Source organism: Terrapene carolina, unplaced genomic scaffold, assembly GCF_002925995.2.
Source record: "Terrapene carolina triunguis isolate 2854851 unplaced genomic scaffold, T_m_triunguis-2.0 Scaffold69, whole genome shotgun sequence".
Lineage (NCBI taxonomy): Eukaryota > Metazoa > Chordata > Testudines > Emydidae > Terrapene > Terrapene triunguis.
The window spans coordinates 49,388,479-49,404,760 of NW_020664420.1; the positions used below are offsets into that span (position 1 = coordinate 49,388,479).

The 16,282-nt window shown below is 39.9% G+C and overlaps 1 protein-coding gene across 1 annotated transcript in view; it reads left to right on the forward strand.

Annotated features, from left to right (window-relative positions):
* Positions 1-16,282, forward strand: part of ADGRV1 (adhesion G protein-coupled receptor V1) — a 416,737-nt gene that overhangs the window by 158,907 nt on the left and 241,548 nt on the right. The window contains exons 67-75 of the mRNA XM_026649237.2: positions 22-207; positions 593-825; positions 5,368-5,516; positions 6,942-7,143; positions 7,519-7,738; positions 9,615-9,854; positions 12,619-12,768; positions 13,844-14,317; positions 15,121-15,267. Of these exons, the coding sequence (XP_026505022.1) occupies positions 22-207; positions 593-825; positions 5,368-5,516; positions 6,942-7,143; positions 7,519-7,738; positions 9,615-9,854; positions 12,619-12,768; positions 13,844-14,317; positions 15,121-15,267 (2,001 nt within the window). The remainder of the gene's footprint in view (positions 1-21; positions 208-592; positions 826-5,367; positions 5,517-6,941; positions 7,144-7,518; positions 7,739-9,614; positions 9,855-12,618; positions 12,769-13,843; positions 14,318-15,120; positions 15,268-16,282) is intronic.

Consider the following 16,282-nt stretch of genomic DNA (forward strand, 5'->3'; position numbering starts at 1 on the left):
TTATTTGTTTGTTTTCTGTAGGCTATAGATGATAACCTTCCTGAAGAGAAGAGTTACTACCAGTTTCATCTATCTGGAGTCAGTGATGGAGGAGTCATAAATGAGTCTACTGGCATAGCAAATATCACCATGGTTGCTAGTGACTTCCCCTATGGGCAGTTTGCATTTTCCCAGGAAAATCTGCAGACAGCAGAGGAAGAAAAATGGGTATTGAGTTAAAAGACTAAAATCATTAAAAATGGAAGAATTAATCTGAAATGTGAATTTTTAATGCTTTTGGTAACTGTAGTTATCTATGAACAGTGGATGACAATTTCCTAAAAATAAATAGCTGAGACTTTATTTCTGCATGTGTGTAATACAGTGTAATGTGTGATTCTGTGTGGTGGGCTTTGAGAGATTTTTGAAGTGGCTGGCATCTTCTGAGTTGTGGGATTAATTCAATTTCTGTATTTAATCTGTATTTATTTTATGTAATGGTTTTATTTAGTAAAACTAATTGATGTGATGTCTGTAGAGTAGTGTTCTTAGAAGCATATATAACACAAAAATAAAGGTAAAAAGTTAAAACTAAGCTTTTTGTCTCCATCAGGTTAACATCACTATTGTCCGTTCCAGTGGGTATTATGGTCAAGTGCAACTCTGGTATTGGACATTAAATGGAACTGCAGACGAGAGCATGGATTTCACTTCCTTGTCAGGGGAGCTTGTGTTTGAGCCAAATGAGACTACTAAAAGGATTTCAGTTGAAATCCATGATGATGACTTTCCTGAAGGTCCTGAAGAATTTTCAGTAACAATTACCAAAGTAGAGCTCCAGGGAAGGTAACGATATATTTTGCTGCAGAGGAAAAGATTAGTTACAGGGCAAAAGTGAACTATGTATATGGAATCTTACCTCACTGCAGTAAAGTCCCTGATTCCTGCTCTGATTTAGTAGCTGATTTTCTAGCAGTGTAATAATAGAGATTTGGATCAAATATAAATAGAGGGACACACTCATTTTTCCAACATTTATTACATCAGTAAATTACTGATTGATGATTAAAGTGAGGACTCAGTAGGTATTGGCAGAAATTTAATAGTTATTTCTTTTTGGATGTTCCAGAGAGGTGCAGAAGAAAATGGTGTAGAGATTTACATAGTGAGGGAAATGGAATATCCTGTTGGAAGGTGAAGTGTGCTTATTCAGTTGGGGTTAAGTTTATAGAATGGGTGATAAATGGTGCAGACCTCTGAAGAAGCAAGAAATAATTTAATCTAATATACTGAAAGGGAGAAAATAGTTTGTAAACTACAAAATTGTAACTTGGGGAAGTATGAACATCTCTAATATAATATGGGGATATTTTTGAGAAAATGGCAAAAAAGAGATTTCTTTATAATCTTAGCAGAAATAGTCCATCATTTCTTTACTGTTGATTGAAAAAGTATAAATAAATTAGACATTTGGACTTGCAACACTCCCCTCCGAGCTGACAAAATGATACAATGGTGAAGTCCAAGACTAAAGTAAATACAACCCACACCCCCATCAAACTTCAATGAGTGTCTTTATGCCACCTGGGTCCTCCCTTATCTTTTGAAAGCACCCAGATATCTAATGAACTAATGGGATGTCTTGTTGTTGAATGACTGATTGCATTAAAATTCCCATGAGCCATCATGACTATCTGAAAACTTAGTCTATTTCCTGTAAATAAGTAAAATGTAGTATATTTGGTACAGTGCCCTAAGTATGACCCTGGGAAGGAGCAAGTTTAATTTTTGAATAGATTTCATAATTTCTTTAGCTCTGAGTTTCCAAGGCTCAGTCCTCAGAGCCTTTCTTCTAGTTGGGAAGAAGTTTGCTGATGGAAACGTAAAATGCCTGTGAAGAATGCTTTCTCTGTGGGCAAATCCCACACATTCATCACTCCTTTCAAATCCTGCAGTAACTGATAATTTTTTTCCATACAGCTTTGCCCCTCCAACCTCTGATTTAAATTTGACCTCTGTCACTCAGTGCATACCTGCCAACTGTACTGAATTTCTTGGTATAGAACTAAATTTTGTCTCGTCAATACTCTGTAATTTTGGCACTGTACAATTTTCATCTTATTCTTCTGCAGGAAAATGCTGATCATATCTACTGCTGGTGTCCATACTGGGCATGCTAATCTTAGGTCCTGATCCCAAAAGGGATCCACAAGTGCAGATCATTATGACAACAGTGTCTCACAGAAGCTATGCACCAACAATGGGTGATAGCACAAGCAACAACAGTCCACACTTGAGCCAAAGTAGATTCAGGGCTTTAAGGTTTATCTCGTGGGGTATAGTCTCATTAATAGATAGTTTTGTCACTGTCTGGTCTTCGAGTGCTGTCCCTGTGGGTGTTCCATTCTAGGTGATGGTGCGTCCTGGTGTCGTTGATTGGAGATCTTCGGTAGCAGTACCTGGTAGGGACGCATGCACTCAGCTGGTGTCTTGCGGTCTCGTTAGAATCTGCCTGAGCGCACGTATCCCGTGCCCCCCCTCAGTTCCTTCTCAACCATCCTCGGTTGAAGACAGGACTTGAGGCAGTGCTGATTCTCTTCCCTGGTCTCTCTAGGAAACAGTTGCAAAGAACATAGGAATAGTTGTTAGTAACATCCCAGTTGTTTCCCTTCCTTTAGAATATTTACATCGTTTAGTTACTTAGTTTAAAAAAAAAAAAAAAAACTTTTTGCCTCAAGCTTGTCTCCTGCTGACACTCTCCTCTGCAATTTCTAATTCATAATGCCAGGGGCTTCAGGATTTAAGAAGTGTGTTTCCTGTCAGTAGTCCATGCCAAGGTCTGATGGACACTCACATGGTGTGAAGTGCCTCAGTGAAACACACGTCCCCGCAAGGTGCCTCCACTGTATAAGCCTCAAGACCAGGGCTTGTCGCAACAGGGACCTGCGGCTTAAAATTCTATTAATGGAAAAATTTCTGCAGCCACCTTCGGAGACAGGGAAAGTGAAACCCTCTCCCTCACACTTCCCGACCAGATCTGAACCAATGGGGAGCATGGCTTCACCCTCTCAGGAGCAGAGGCAAAAAGCACAACAGTCTCCGAGGAGAGACTTTAACAAAGGTAAAGGGTCTCCTGTGAGATCCTTACCCTCTGTATTGACAGCGCATTGCTTTGTACCTACCTGACTGCCACAATACTACTGCCAATGCACTCAGCAGGCACTTCTCGACAAAACACGAATGGGAACTGCACCCCGCATTACTTCAACAGCTCTTCTCCCTCTGGGGCACCCCGTCAATAGACCTCTTTTCCACAACCCAAAATCGCAAATGTCGCCTATTTTGTTCCAGAGCAGGAGACACGTTCCTCATCCTGTGGAACAACTCTCTCCTGTATGCCTTCCCACCAATCCCTCTGCTACACAGGGTTCTTCGCAAGATCAGAGACGACAAGGCCCGGGTCATACTTATTGCCCCGGCTTGGCCGAGACAGACGTGGTATCCATACCTACTCCGCATGTCCTCCTGTCATCCATGGACTCTCCCCAGCAGATCAGATCTGCTTTCCCAGGACAACGGACGGGTTCTTCACCCTCAGGTCCAGAAGCTCCACCTGACTGTGTGGTTCCTTCATGGTTCCAAACCCACGAACTAGCTTGTTCCGAGCAAGTTCGATACGTCCTCCTGCACAGTAGAAAAGACTCCACTCGTAAAACTTACCTGCAAAAGTGGAAACGTTTCTCCCTCTGATGCTCACATAATCACTTAACACCCCATACGGTAACCCTCCCTAACATCTTAGACTACCTTCTAAAATTGAAACAGGATGGACTCTCGCTCAGCTCCATCAAAGTACACCTGGCGGCACTTACCACCTTCCATGACTTGTTAGAAGACTACTCACTCTTTACCCACCCCACCATAAAATGTTTTCTCACGGGCCTACAAAATCTCTACCCGGAAATTTATCCAACGGCAGCTACATGAAATCTTAACCTTGTTCTTCGCGGTCTCATGAAACCTCCATTCGAGCCCTTGACTACCTCCTCTCTTCTTCATATGTCCATGAAGGTATCTTTCTTAGTTGCAATAACGTCAGCAAGGAGAGTAGGAGAAATAAGCGCCCTGATGGCCTATCCTCCCTACACAATCCTCTCCAAATACAAAGTCACCCTGAGACCACATCCTAAGTTTCTCCCTCAGGTGGTGTCCACCTTCCACCTTAACCAACTGAAATACTTACCTACTTTCTATCCCAAACCTCACAAGACTCCGCACGAGGCAACTCTGCATACTCTCGACGTCAGGCGAGCAATCGCCTTTTATTTAGACAGGACTAAACCATTTCATAAGTCCCTGCTTCTCTTTGTCTCCATTACTGAAAGATCGAAAGGTACGGCTATCTCTAGGCAATGCCTGTCCAAGTGGATCTCTGACTGCATCAGATCCTGTTAGCACATCCAAAATATTCAACTGCCCGAAGGCATTAGAACTCATTCCACTTGAGCCATGTCGACATCCGTTGCCTTCCTACATAACGTACCTATTCCTGACATCTGTAAAGTGACTACATGGTCATCTGAACACACATTTGCCAAACACTATACTATCATGCAGGATACCACGGCAGACACCATAGTAGGTCATACAGTACTCTCTACAGTACTCACTGCCAGATCTCCAAAGTCCCACCAACCATAGTGTGTACTGCTCCACATTCTCCTAGAGTGGAGCACCCAGAGGGACAGCACTCGAAGGAGAAGAGAAAGTTACTCACCTTGCAGTAACTGAGGTTCTTCGAGATGTGTGTCCCTGTGGGTGCTCCACTCCCCGCCCTCCTACCCTCTACTTTGGAGTCCTAGTATGATTTCTCCATGGTAGAGAAGGAACTGAGGGGGGTGCGGGACGCACGCACTCAGGCAGATTCTAACGAGACTGCGAGACACCAACTGAGCGCATGTGTCCTGACCAGGCACTACTACCGAAGATCTCCAATCAATGGCGCCGGGATGCACCGTCACCTGGAGTGGAGCACCCACAGGGACACACATCTTGAAGAACCTCAGTTACTGCAAGGTGAGTAACTTTTTCTTCTCACAGAACAATCACGTTACTGTTTCTGTACTTCCCAAAGGTTTGTGAAGTTCGTTGCAAATAAAATTGGAAAGACATGACAATGGAGAGACTTTCATTTTCAGGGAAGAAAAAAACAACAACCCTGTCCTGCACATGTTCTGCTTTTGAAAGGTGTGGCTGGGAGGGCTGTGACAATAACTGTAAAAGAACTAAAGTACTTGTGGAGTCTACAAAGTGTCACACAGGCATCTTGAGCCCATTTCCTTTTATAAAAGCTAATGTATCTTTATTTTCTTCTCATGCTTTTGCAAGTGGATTTGATTTTGCTGTTAGAGAAAATGGACTGCAAGTGGACCAGCCCCCTGGGATAGGGAACATCTCCACAGTTCACATCATTATAATGAAAAATGACAATGCAGAGGGCATCATTGAGTTTGATCCGTGGTATATCACTCTGCAAGGTAGGTTAATGTTTAAATTTATGCTGCAGTTTAAAGGATAGGCTTACAGCTACAGCACAGGATTGGTAGTCAAGGCTCTATTCTTGGCTTTGCCACAAAATTCATGTATGTTCTTGGGTAAGTGATTTAACTTCATTCCCCGCTCTCAGGCTTTGTAAGCGAGGATGAATACAGCTTTGCAAAAGTCTATTCACTCACCTGCCTGGGGGAAGTGTTTTTTTAAGGAGAAAGGAATAGTATTATATTTTTCATTATCAGTCGTCATAGAAAAGGAAAGGCAAGTAGATTTTGTGCCTGGGCTGGTATATTTTGCAATACCTACTTAAAACAGGTGTTGTGAGGCTTATTTCAATGGCAATTATAAAACATTTGAGATCCTGAGATGGAAAGTATTATAGAAGAGCAAAGTATTACCATGATGATGATTATTTATCTTCTTATGTATTACAGTCAAATGTTTGTATTTCATTATAGTGTACTTTTGTATGACATACTGAGGTAAATGAATCCTAGCTATGGCTTCAGAGAAATCAATAGAGGAACACCATAGATGAATCTGGCCTTTAATATCTTCAGTAATTAGTAAAATCTCTGAAAATATCCACACCTTTGCTGCCACCATCACGTTGGATTACTGCAATATGAAGCTCTACTTAAGACTGCTCTTGGAGATCCTTGCAAGCTTCAGCTAGTGTGAAATGTGGCAGCCTCCCTACTTAGTTGAGCAAGTAGTCTTACAGCTGAGTTTTTTGTGCATTCCACTGGCTAGCCGCCTGCTTATTGGTCCAGTTCAGTTCAAGATGTTGTTAATTGGTAAAGCCTTATATTGTTTAAGATGTGTCTTAAGACTACCTTGAATCTTATTCATTCACCATATTAATTGGGCATGCATTTGTGATTACATATTCTCTGACGATCATAAATAGTTGCTATAATTACCATACTGTACATTACAAAGTAATCTACAAATCCTCTATTGAGGGAACTGTAAACTGGCAAATCAAAATGAGTGTAGCAATGTATTCTTTGTTATTGATTCAGTTATTAAAGTTTAAAATAATGTGCATGTATTTTGATCAGTGTCAAAGCTTAAGAGGGGAAAAAACAGATAACCTAGAAACATAAGACACCTGGATGTTGTTCAAAGCTTCTCTGTCTATTTGATTAAAGAAAGTGCACATAATTCTGTTATGGGAAACAAGGGATAATCCATTTACATATATTATAATGTTGTTAGTCACTCTGTGGCCAGTTTTCAGAAGCAGCTGGCTCAATTGCCTGAGCAATTTGTGCGTATAATGGGCACATAAGTGTATAATCACCTATTTTGGGTGTCTAAGTGGTCATTTACATGTACTGTTTATGAAGCTACTCTGAAAAATGCACTCTTATTGTGCAGTAGTTCATTTTGAATTACTCTTGCAGTGGAAGAGGATGTTGGAATGATCATGATTCCTATAGTGAGAAGGCGTGGAACTCATGGCTATGTGACAGCTGATTTTCTCTCTCGAAGTATTTCTGCGCTTCCTAACAGTATTGACTACAGTGTCAATAATAACTCAGTCATCTTTCATCATGGCCAGAACCGGAGTTTTATCAGCGTCTGTATTACAGATGATGATGAAAGGTAATGGTATTGGATCTTTGTTTAGTTATTCATGTGTTAACCTATAATTGTTTAGAAATCCAGTCTTAGCCCATTGCATGCTACGTGCTTATATTTTGATTTGAAGAGAACACACCAGTGTTCTGTGTACAGGAAGCTTCCAGTGTACAGGAAGCTAGGAGAGCCCTATGCTGGTGTTGTCACGTCACTGCATTACCTTTATTTCAGATCTCAGTGTTATGCAAAGAAAAGGAATAATCAACAATATGTTCATTGCTTCGTGTACATTTAAAATATTGCATATATGCAACCAACAAGGCAACTTACTAGATTTTCAGCTTTTAGTTTTACTCCATGTTTTTTAGTGTTTTAAAGACTCTGATCTCTTTGACCCAGGGAGTTTGCAGAGCAGTTTGAAATCCAGCTGATAGGAGCCACTGGAGGAGCAGTCCTTGGGCTCCACCTAGTGAGCCAAATCACTATTGCTAAGAGCGACTCCCCTAATGGACTTGTCCGATTCCTCAACCAAAGCCGAATTATTCTTCCAAACCCCAGTTCATCGCTGACACTGTCCTTGGTGCTGGAAAGAACTGGAGGATTGATAGGAGAAACTCAGGTAGGCCTCGTCTTTCAAAGCATTTTGTGTAGTTTTCAATAAAAATAAGATATAATTTCACTCTATAAAATCATGTTGAGAGAAGGAAGGTATGTAATTTATTAAATTCATAGGTTGAAAATATAATAGCAATAATGTATTACTACTTTGCATTTCCATAGGACTTTACATTTGAGGATCTTAAAGCCCTTTATGCACATGAATGAATTTAGACCCCACTAAAACTACTGTAAAGTAGATATTATCTCTTTATTTATCCTCTGCTTGAAGACCAGAAAATTGAGATGTCAAGAAATGAACTGACTTGTCCCAGGTCACACAGGAAATGTGTTAGAGCTGAGAATAAAACTTAGAAGAGAATCTAGCCCCAGACTTACAGCAACCTACCCAGGGCTGCCTACATGCTGCACAATAGCCCAGTGTCCTCTTCAACATTCAGCACTCCAAGCACTTCCCCTCCTGCCTCCAATCATCAGGGCTTGTGAAGGGAGGCAGCATTGTTCCACTTACATCAGTCCTGCTGCTCCTGTTCAGAGAATTCTCCCCAGCCCCTTGCAGCTGCAGTGGCATGTATGTGGCTCCATGTCTTCTGATTCCCAGTCCTATGCCATAACTTCAAGATTGTTTTTCCTTGCCATTTCTTGAGAGGCATAATAACGGTTTAATGTTGACTTCTCTCTGGATCTATAGATAGCGAGTGTCTGATTCTTTTCTCATACCAGTTTCACACTGGTGTAATTCCATTTCGTTCAGTTACATTCATTTACAGTGGTGTAACAGAATGATCAGGCCCTGTCTACTTCAGCATACATGTTTATAACAACAACTTACTCTAATGGTGAGTGTACGTCTTCTTCTAAATATTTCAGATCCCATCATTTAAACATTACCTTAATAAAACTCTTAAAGTAATGTGCATTGGTTTAATCACAGCAAATGATGAGAGATGATTTTATCTTAAATACATCCGTTTTTTCTGTGCTGCCTATTACACATGGAATGCTTTCCAACGACTAGTCTGCACTCTCTTCCTTCAAATCCCACCTCATGACCCAATTGCGCCATGATGTTTGCCGGGGAGGACCTATTTTATTTACTTACTTATACTTACATAATTAAAACCCAAACAAATGTTCCCCATCCAAAAAAGCCACAAAACTCCACTTCTAACTGATTTGGAGCTATCAAGCAGTGTAGCTATATAGCTGAATAATATTACTCGTGTCCTCCTTTCTCTTTTCCTCCTAATTTTTATTATGTTCTTTTCCTGTGTCTTGCATTAAATTAGCCCCCAAATCCTGTGAAGAATTATACAGGTGCTTTATTATGTGCAGTGTAAAATTAAGTATGTACATGAGTCTTTGCAGGATTTTGAGGGCTTTGAGTACAAGCTCTTTGGGGCAAAGACTTTGTTATCAGGTGTGTTAGTACGAAGTGTGGCAGGGCAGAGTTCTAATCTTGATTAGAGCTTTTGGGTTCTATTGTAATAAAAGTTAATAACGCATATTAAAATGTACATATTTTTTCCTGTGTGTGGTCCTTAAAATAGAGTTTACATTCTTTCCTATTTATTAAGATCCATAATGTTGAAGTTTTGTTTTTAAAGTAATATTCAGAATAACCCTTCACTGTTTCTCTTCTTTCTGTCTTTAGGTTAATTTTCAGAAAATATTATGATTAGAGAGAAGAGTCCAATGTTACAGTTATGTTGTGTGCCATTCATTCTCTTAACAGTATAGTAGGACTGTATAATCGCATACCAGATACACAAATTCTTATGATAGTATAATTGGATTACACTGATACTTTCTCCCTTTGTTGTGAGGCTGTTATTATATTGACGCAACTCTACATTTGAAACTAATATTTTCCACAGGTTAATTGGGACATTTTAGGACCCAATTCAGAGGAGGTGTTATCCCCCCTGAACAGTGACATTGGTGACCCTGTGAATGGATCATTCTATTTTAGAGAAGGAGAAGGAGGTCTGAGAACTATTAGTCTGACAATCTACCCTCATGGAGAAGTTGAAGTTCAGGAGATCTTCATTATTAGGCTGAGCCTTGTGAAAGGTGAAACAGAAGTAGACCCCAAGGCTACCAACATTACCCTAATAGTAAGTTGTTGTTACTTTTTTCCCCTTGAGGATTGTTTCTGAAGAGTTTTTGAATTTAATCTAACAGATTGCCTAGTTTATCATTCAACTCCCTCTTCTCATGTCCTACCCAGCAACAGTGTTACAGAAGCAATGAGGTAAATGCGCATGCATCTGACGAAGTGGGTATTCACCCACGAAAGCTTATGCTCCAATACATCTGTTAGTCTTAAAGGTGCCACAGGACTCTCTGTTGCTTTTTACAGATCCAGACTAACACGGCTACCCCTCTGATATTTGCAAGTTAATCCACAGTGAATTCCTTTTGCAACTTTGCCTTGCAATGTGGACAGATGAATATGGATGACATGGTTTTCTCTACCTCCAGAAGACCTTGTTTGTTGTCAGTTTTACAGTAACTTCTACCCACCAGTCTGAAGTGCCGTGAAAGTTTACTCCCCTCCTTGTGTTTCCCATGGCACAACATTCAACAGGACCTATAGATAATTACTCTCTTAATATAGTCCTACCCTCATCTTTATGGGATTGCGTGGAATGTCTACCTAAGGGAAATGCACATCCTCTATGTGTGCTTCCCAACCCCTGCTCACAAGAAGTTAAAGATCTATGCCTTCTTCATCCCTGCTCATACTGAATTAAAGATCTGTGCCTGCTGACTGTTTTTCTCCTTATTAGCCATTATTTTTCAAAATAGGACAGTTCTTTGAATCTCCCCAGGCTTATTCTGGAGACTCATACCACTGAACGTATTGTTTTAGTTACACTGTGTCCTGATCTCTCCATTGCAGGAGAGGAATCTTCTCTTCCTAGGTGACAAGCAAGCTCTGAAGTTTTACCTATCTTGTTCTTCCAGTTTCAGAAGAATTAAGTCTTTTTTTAAAGGTTGCTACAAAGGACAGAATGCCACTGAGACCACAGCGGCTCAGTCAATAAGATATTGGAGTCCATTAGCATATGATCAGGGCATTCTATCTGAAGTATGGCAACTTCACAGACTCAGAACTCAGAAGCATTTAGTTCTGGAATTTGTTAGGTCATCTCCTGACACTGTCATCTGGCATTATTAATCGGATGTGTTCCTGTTGGCTGATATTTGTTGGTCATTAGGGGCACCAAGCATCCCTTTAAGTGACATACACTGTCCCTGATTGCTGTTGTTCAGTAGGATGAAAGAAGAGGGACATATGATAAGGGAAAAGTAGTCACTGATAATTCTGTTTATCATAGTCCTTTCTTCCTACATCCATCCCCCTTTTCTCTGGAGAGTATCACTTGGAGTTTTTTTCCCCTCTGGAATTTTCTAAAGTGCCTAGGTGCCTAACAACCATCAAGTTCAGCTATGATGAAGATGAGAGTAGGACAAGAAATGGAATAAAATAGGTTAAGCACTGGCACACGCTTCCATTATGTTTTTAAAGATTCAAATTAAAAGTCCTTTTTCTCAGTCCTTGATATATTTCAATTGCCTTTTTGATTTTATCATTGTAGGGCCCCTTGAGAGGTTTGTGGGATAAGGTGCCCACAACAATTGTACTGAATTATATATTCAGTTGGATTTGGGAAAAATTACTTACTGGGAATTCTGTTTATCACAAGCAGTGTTCGAACTAGCTTCTCCACACAGTCCCGTCAATAGAACTGTTTAAATATTGTGTTTGTGTTTGCATACAATGCATATTATTCATCCAGTTGTTATTCAGTGAATAATTAGCTCTAGTATTTGTCTAGCTCTGTCCACCAGTGTGCCTCCTCTGTGATCTGGAGAGGCCACCTCTAGCAGTAGGAAGGGGGAGTTCAGTCTCCAAAACCATTAAATCACTGGCACCTCTGCTGAGAGTGTAAACTCAGTGCCAGTTAGTGTCCATTATGATTCTGGTATGTGTTGTGTCTCCTATTCACTAGCGGCTGGTTGAATCCATTAAATCAGTTCACTTCAATTACCACACTGAAAAGTGAGAATCAGAAACCTAGAGGTGAAGTGTTCTGTATCCCACTACAGATGCCATACAGTCCAACGATAGTTAATCTAAATATTGCCTGCTGCACTGCAAGTCCAGTAAGCTGCTTGTTCTGTCCTTCTGGACTAAAGAGGATAATAGTTTCCCGTCCTCTTTCTGATGCTCTAGCACAACAGAAGAGAACTCGCTCAGATCCCTTAACTTCTCTTCACAGGATTTATTTTCCAAACTTTTTATCATTTCCTTTGCTCTCTGCAGTCTGTCCAAATCATTTATGTCATTTTTGTAAAAGTATTGTTTGAAGCTGAGTGAGGCTTGACCAGTGCTGCTTTAAGCAGTGCTGAGCAGAGCAGAGTAAATTACCTGACTTTGTTTACACATACTCCCATTATTGCAAACCAAGAGCTTTGCCTCTTTCCTGACAGCATCATATTACTGACTTGTATTCAATTTATAATCCACTGTAATACACTAATCCTTCTTTGTGACACTCGTAGGATTTTTCCATTGAACAACTGGTCTTATGTAGATTTAGTGTAGCTACCTGTTTGTTTTGCGTGTTTGTTCTTGACACCAGACCATTTTATTCTGGTCCCATGGTGGTCCTATCTGCTATTTATTTTTCTATTCACACAATCTCCATTTCAGCTGCTACTGTACTCTCAGACTTGTTGGGGGAAAAATCAGGATGGAGGAGGGTTAATGGATTTGTGAGTTGTTGAATCCGTCATTGAGTTCCCTTGTGGTCTATAAATAAGATAGTTCATTATATATTCTTGACCCATATTTTATTTGCTGCTTTCTAGATACAGAAATTTGGTGATCCCAATGGAATTGTGCAGTTTGCTCCTGAATCATTATCTAGTAAGAACTATGAGGAGCCATCAGTCTTGGAAGGGCCAGAGAATATTACACTTTTCATCAAACGAATCCAAGGCACTCTGGGGAACATAATGGTATTCTTACTCTCATTTTGGTGTTACTTAAAAACAATATAATCTGAAGTCTTCATCCATTAGCATGCATATAGGAGAGATTTGGCCCTAATATTTCATGTTTTAGAAAGTCATGTCCAATTTCTATATTGATAGGACAAAATGTGGCAACCCATGCTCATTTTTTTGACACTCTCCTCCCCCTCTCTCTTCTCCTATGCTTATGATAGGAGAATGGTGTAGAATGCATTTTTGAATAAAGTGATACCTTTTTAAAAAGGGAGCAGCATACACCCAATCTTCTCAGAGAACTGCATGCCATACAACAGAGGGGAATTGGGCCCTTGTGTTTTAAAGAGTGATCAACACTGGTTATTAAATCAGTTGGGGATTGCCTCCTGAAGTTCTTCAGAATTCAGCAAGCTATTTGTAGCATAATATCATGGACTCCCTTTCTGGTGCAATCATTTTTTGGTATTCATTTTAAAAAGTATCCATTATCGTATATAATGGACACTATCTGTGGAAATTACTTTTAAAAATCTATCTGATGTTGGTGGAGAGGTAAGGATTTTCCTATTGTTCTCATTTGGCTGCAGTGCTATACAGAGGGGAAAGATTTTTAAAAAACAAAACAAAAATTGTGCACCCTACAGTAAAGAACATTTGGCCCACTTCGTATGTACCTGGAGTGCACTTGGTATGCTGTATGTCTGCAGTACTCAAGGGACCATATTTTGTACTTTTAAGTACTTTGTCATTCTTAAGAGAAAAATTTCTGGGGGACTCTTGAGAGAGAGAACAGCAGGGGAGTTTTGACCAATAAAAACAAACTGTGGAGTTAGGCCTGGAAATTCTGTAAAGTGAACCTACAAAGATATTCAGAAACAACCACCACCATATTCAGATCATTGGGGGTAAGCAGAGGGAGAAAGGAAGGTGATTGTGGTCCTGTTTTAGGTTACTATGCCTATTTATTTTTTATATTTACATAAAATAATTACTATTTTCTTGTTAAATGTTGTATCTTATGCTCTGTGTACCTGAGTGTATAAGAGTTCCAAGTTAGTAAACAATGTTTTTTCACTTATTTCAGGTTCACTGGGAACTGAGTAGTGATTCTGATACTACAGGTGACTTCCTTGCAACAAGGGGTACTGTCTCCATTGCTGAAAATCAGAGCGCAGCGGAGATCATTATTCATCTGTTACCAGATGATGTTCCGGAAGTAGATGAGAATTATGTGGTAGAGCTGCTTTCAGTGGAAGGAGGAGCAGATTTGGATCAGGACAAGAGAGTTTTGAGATTCACTGTGTTAGCAAACGATGACCCCCATGGAGTGTTTGCCTTGTACTCTGATAGGCAGTCAGTATTGGTAGAGAGAGACTTGAGCCGACATATTCAGATGAATATAACTCGACATGCTGGGACATTCGGAGATGTGAGTGTTGAGTACCGAATCTCATTTCATCATCGAGAACCGCTAATCACTCCTGAGAATACAGTGGGATGTCTGCTGGTGAAAGATGGTGCCAGCTTTGGTGTGAAGAGAGTGCCAATAAGCAGCCAGGTCTGTAGTGTCCTTTAGCTGGATAGACCTCTCTAGTGTTTTGTTACTTAAATTTATGTCTACATCATATGTACAAATGTCACTGAATAAGACATTAAATGGTGATGAATAGTGTCTGTTGGAGAGAGAGACAGCGAGAGAGAGAGAATTTTGATACTCTGGATTTTGTATTATTTATGTACAGTTGTGTTCAAAGAAAATGTGGTTTTCAGTATAAGAATGGAATATAAAACCAAGGCTGTGTGTATCCCTGAGCTTCTGCTTATATCCCTTTCTGTGATCATTCATGTTTTCAGTTTTAGATTCTGTTGTGTAGGCCCAAATCCTCTCCCAAGTATGCTTTTGGGAGTGGGTTATTTACTGGAGAAGGCTGCTTAGTTCTGGAAGACTGAATCATCAAGACCTGCAACTACCCCACAGCTGCTGTATGCCCCTATCTGTGGGTTGACGTGCATAGCTGCAGATACACTAGCCTCACCTACTCTATTCTCTACATTTCCCATTCTGTTACTGAGATCCATTGTGCTAGATACTGTGAACCTATAATAAGTGACAATCCTTGCCCCAAAGAGCTTACATTGTATAAAACTGCTGTTGGCCTTCCTTCACAGTATTGACTTTTGTGTAATGATTTTGAGGAAGATCTTTGTTAAACTGTTTGCCACTTTAATGATTCTCAGTGCATGGTATCGTTAAAGGAGCTGCAGACAGTTTCTGTTACTTAACTCCTTAACTCAGTTGATATTGTTGTTTTCAGTTGAATAAAATTAGCAGCTTTTAAAATTTAAATTGTATCTTTAAAGGTGTTTCTCTTACTGGGCTTGAATTTCACTCTGGAACTGACCAACGCAAGCCTGATCAATGGAAGTGCCAATTATGTGCCTAAAATAATATTAGGAAGAGCAAAATCAGCGACTCTGTCTATTCCGGAAGAAGCTGCCAATTCACAGGTAACTAGACTGGCTGCAGTGAAACAAGATTACCACTAGAGGGCATAATACTTCTGTTACTAGAGGCCTGGGTACTTAGGTGATGCTAACATTTGTTCAAAGTTAGCTTAATGGTTGACAGTCGTCCCCACTTGTTACATGTACAGTACACATCAAGGATCTGATAAACATTTTGTACCGCCTCAGAAATTCAAGAGACACAGTTTCTAAATGTATTAACTTTTGACACACTTTTAAAAAAAGTGTTTTATCTATCAATATGAAATTAGAAAACAGCTGGTGAACCATAATAGATGTGTTTGCAGTTAGTCTATGCCTGTGTCTTCGTAAATCTGAAGTATTAAGAATTTTAAGAAAAAAATGTTGAGTCCAGATAATATTCTCTCTTTAGGTTAAGTAGTGAGTCTTAAAGCAGCATATACCAAAAGAGGTAGATTTTCTTTCATTCTTTAACATTGCAAATATAAAGCTTGACACTGTTGTATTATGTTAGTTATATAGAGCCAAATTCTGCTTTCACTTACTTCAGTGGGATTACATGGGAGTAAACAATGGCAGAATCGGTCCATAATAAAGTACTGTCTACCTCAATTACCTTTTTTAATATACTGGAAACAGACAATAGCATCTCACTGTCTTACCTCTTAAATTCTACTGATGTTAATATTAAATGCTTTTAGATCTCTTATCTTGAACCCCCTTTTCTCTCTTGCTTCCTTCAATTCATAATTTAACTTTATTCACATGGTTCTTTCCTTTACCATTGTTTACTACCCCATGGATGCCACTTATGTTATCACTTCCAGACTGTGAGAATAACCCTTTTAGCCACAACTTCAGCTGAAGAACAAAGCAAATAGCTGGAAAAGTATTTATCTGCTGAGCAATGTCATTTGGCATTGACTTTCTTTTCATCAGATGCTCAGGTGATCATTTATTTTCTGTCTGTGTATGTATGCATACACGCCTCATAATAGCTCCTCTCCGAGAGAGTTAAGAAGCCTTCCTCCCCCCC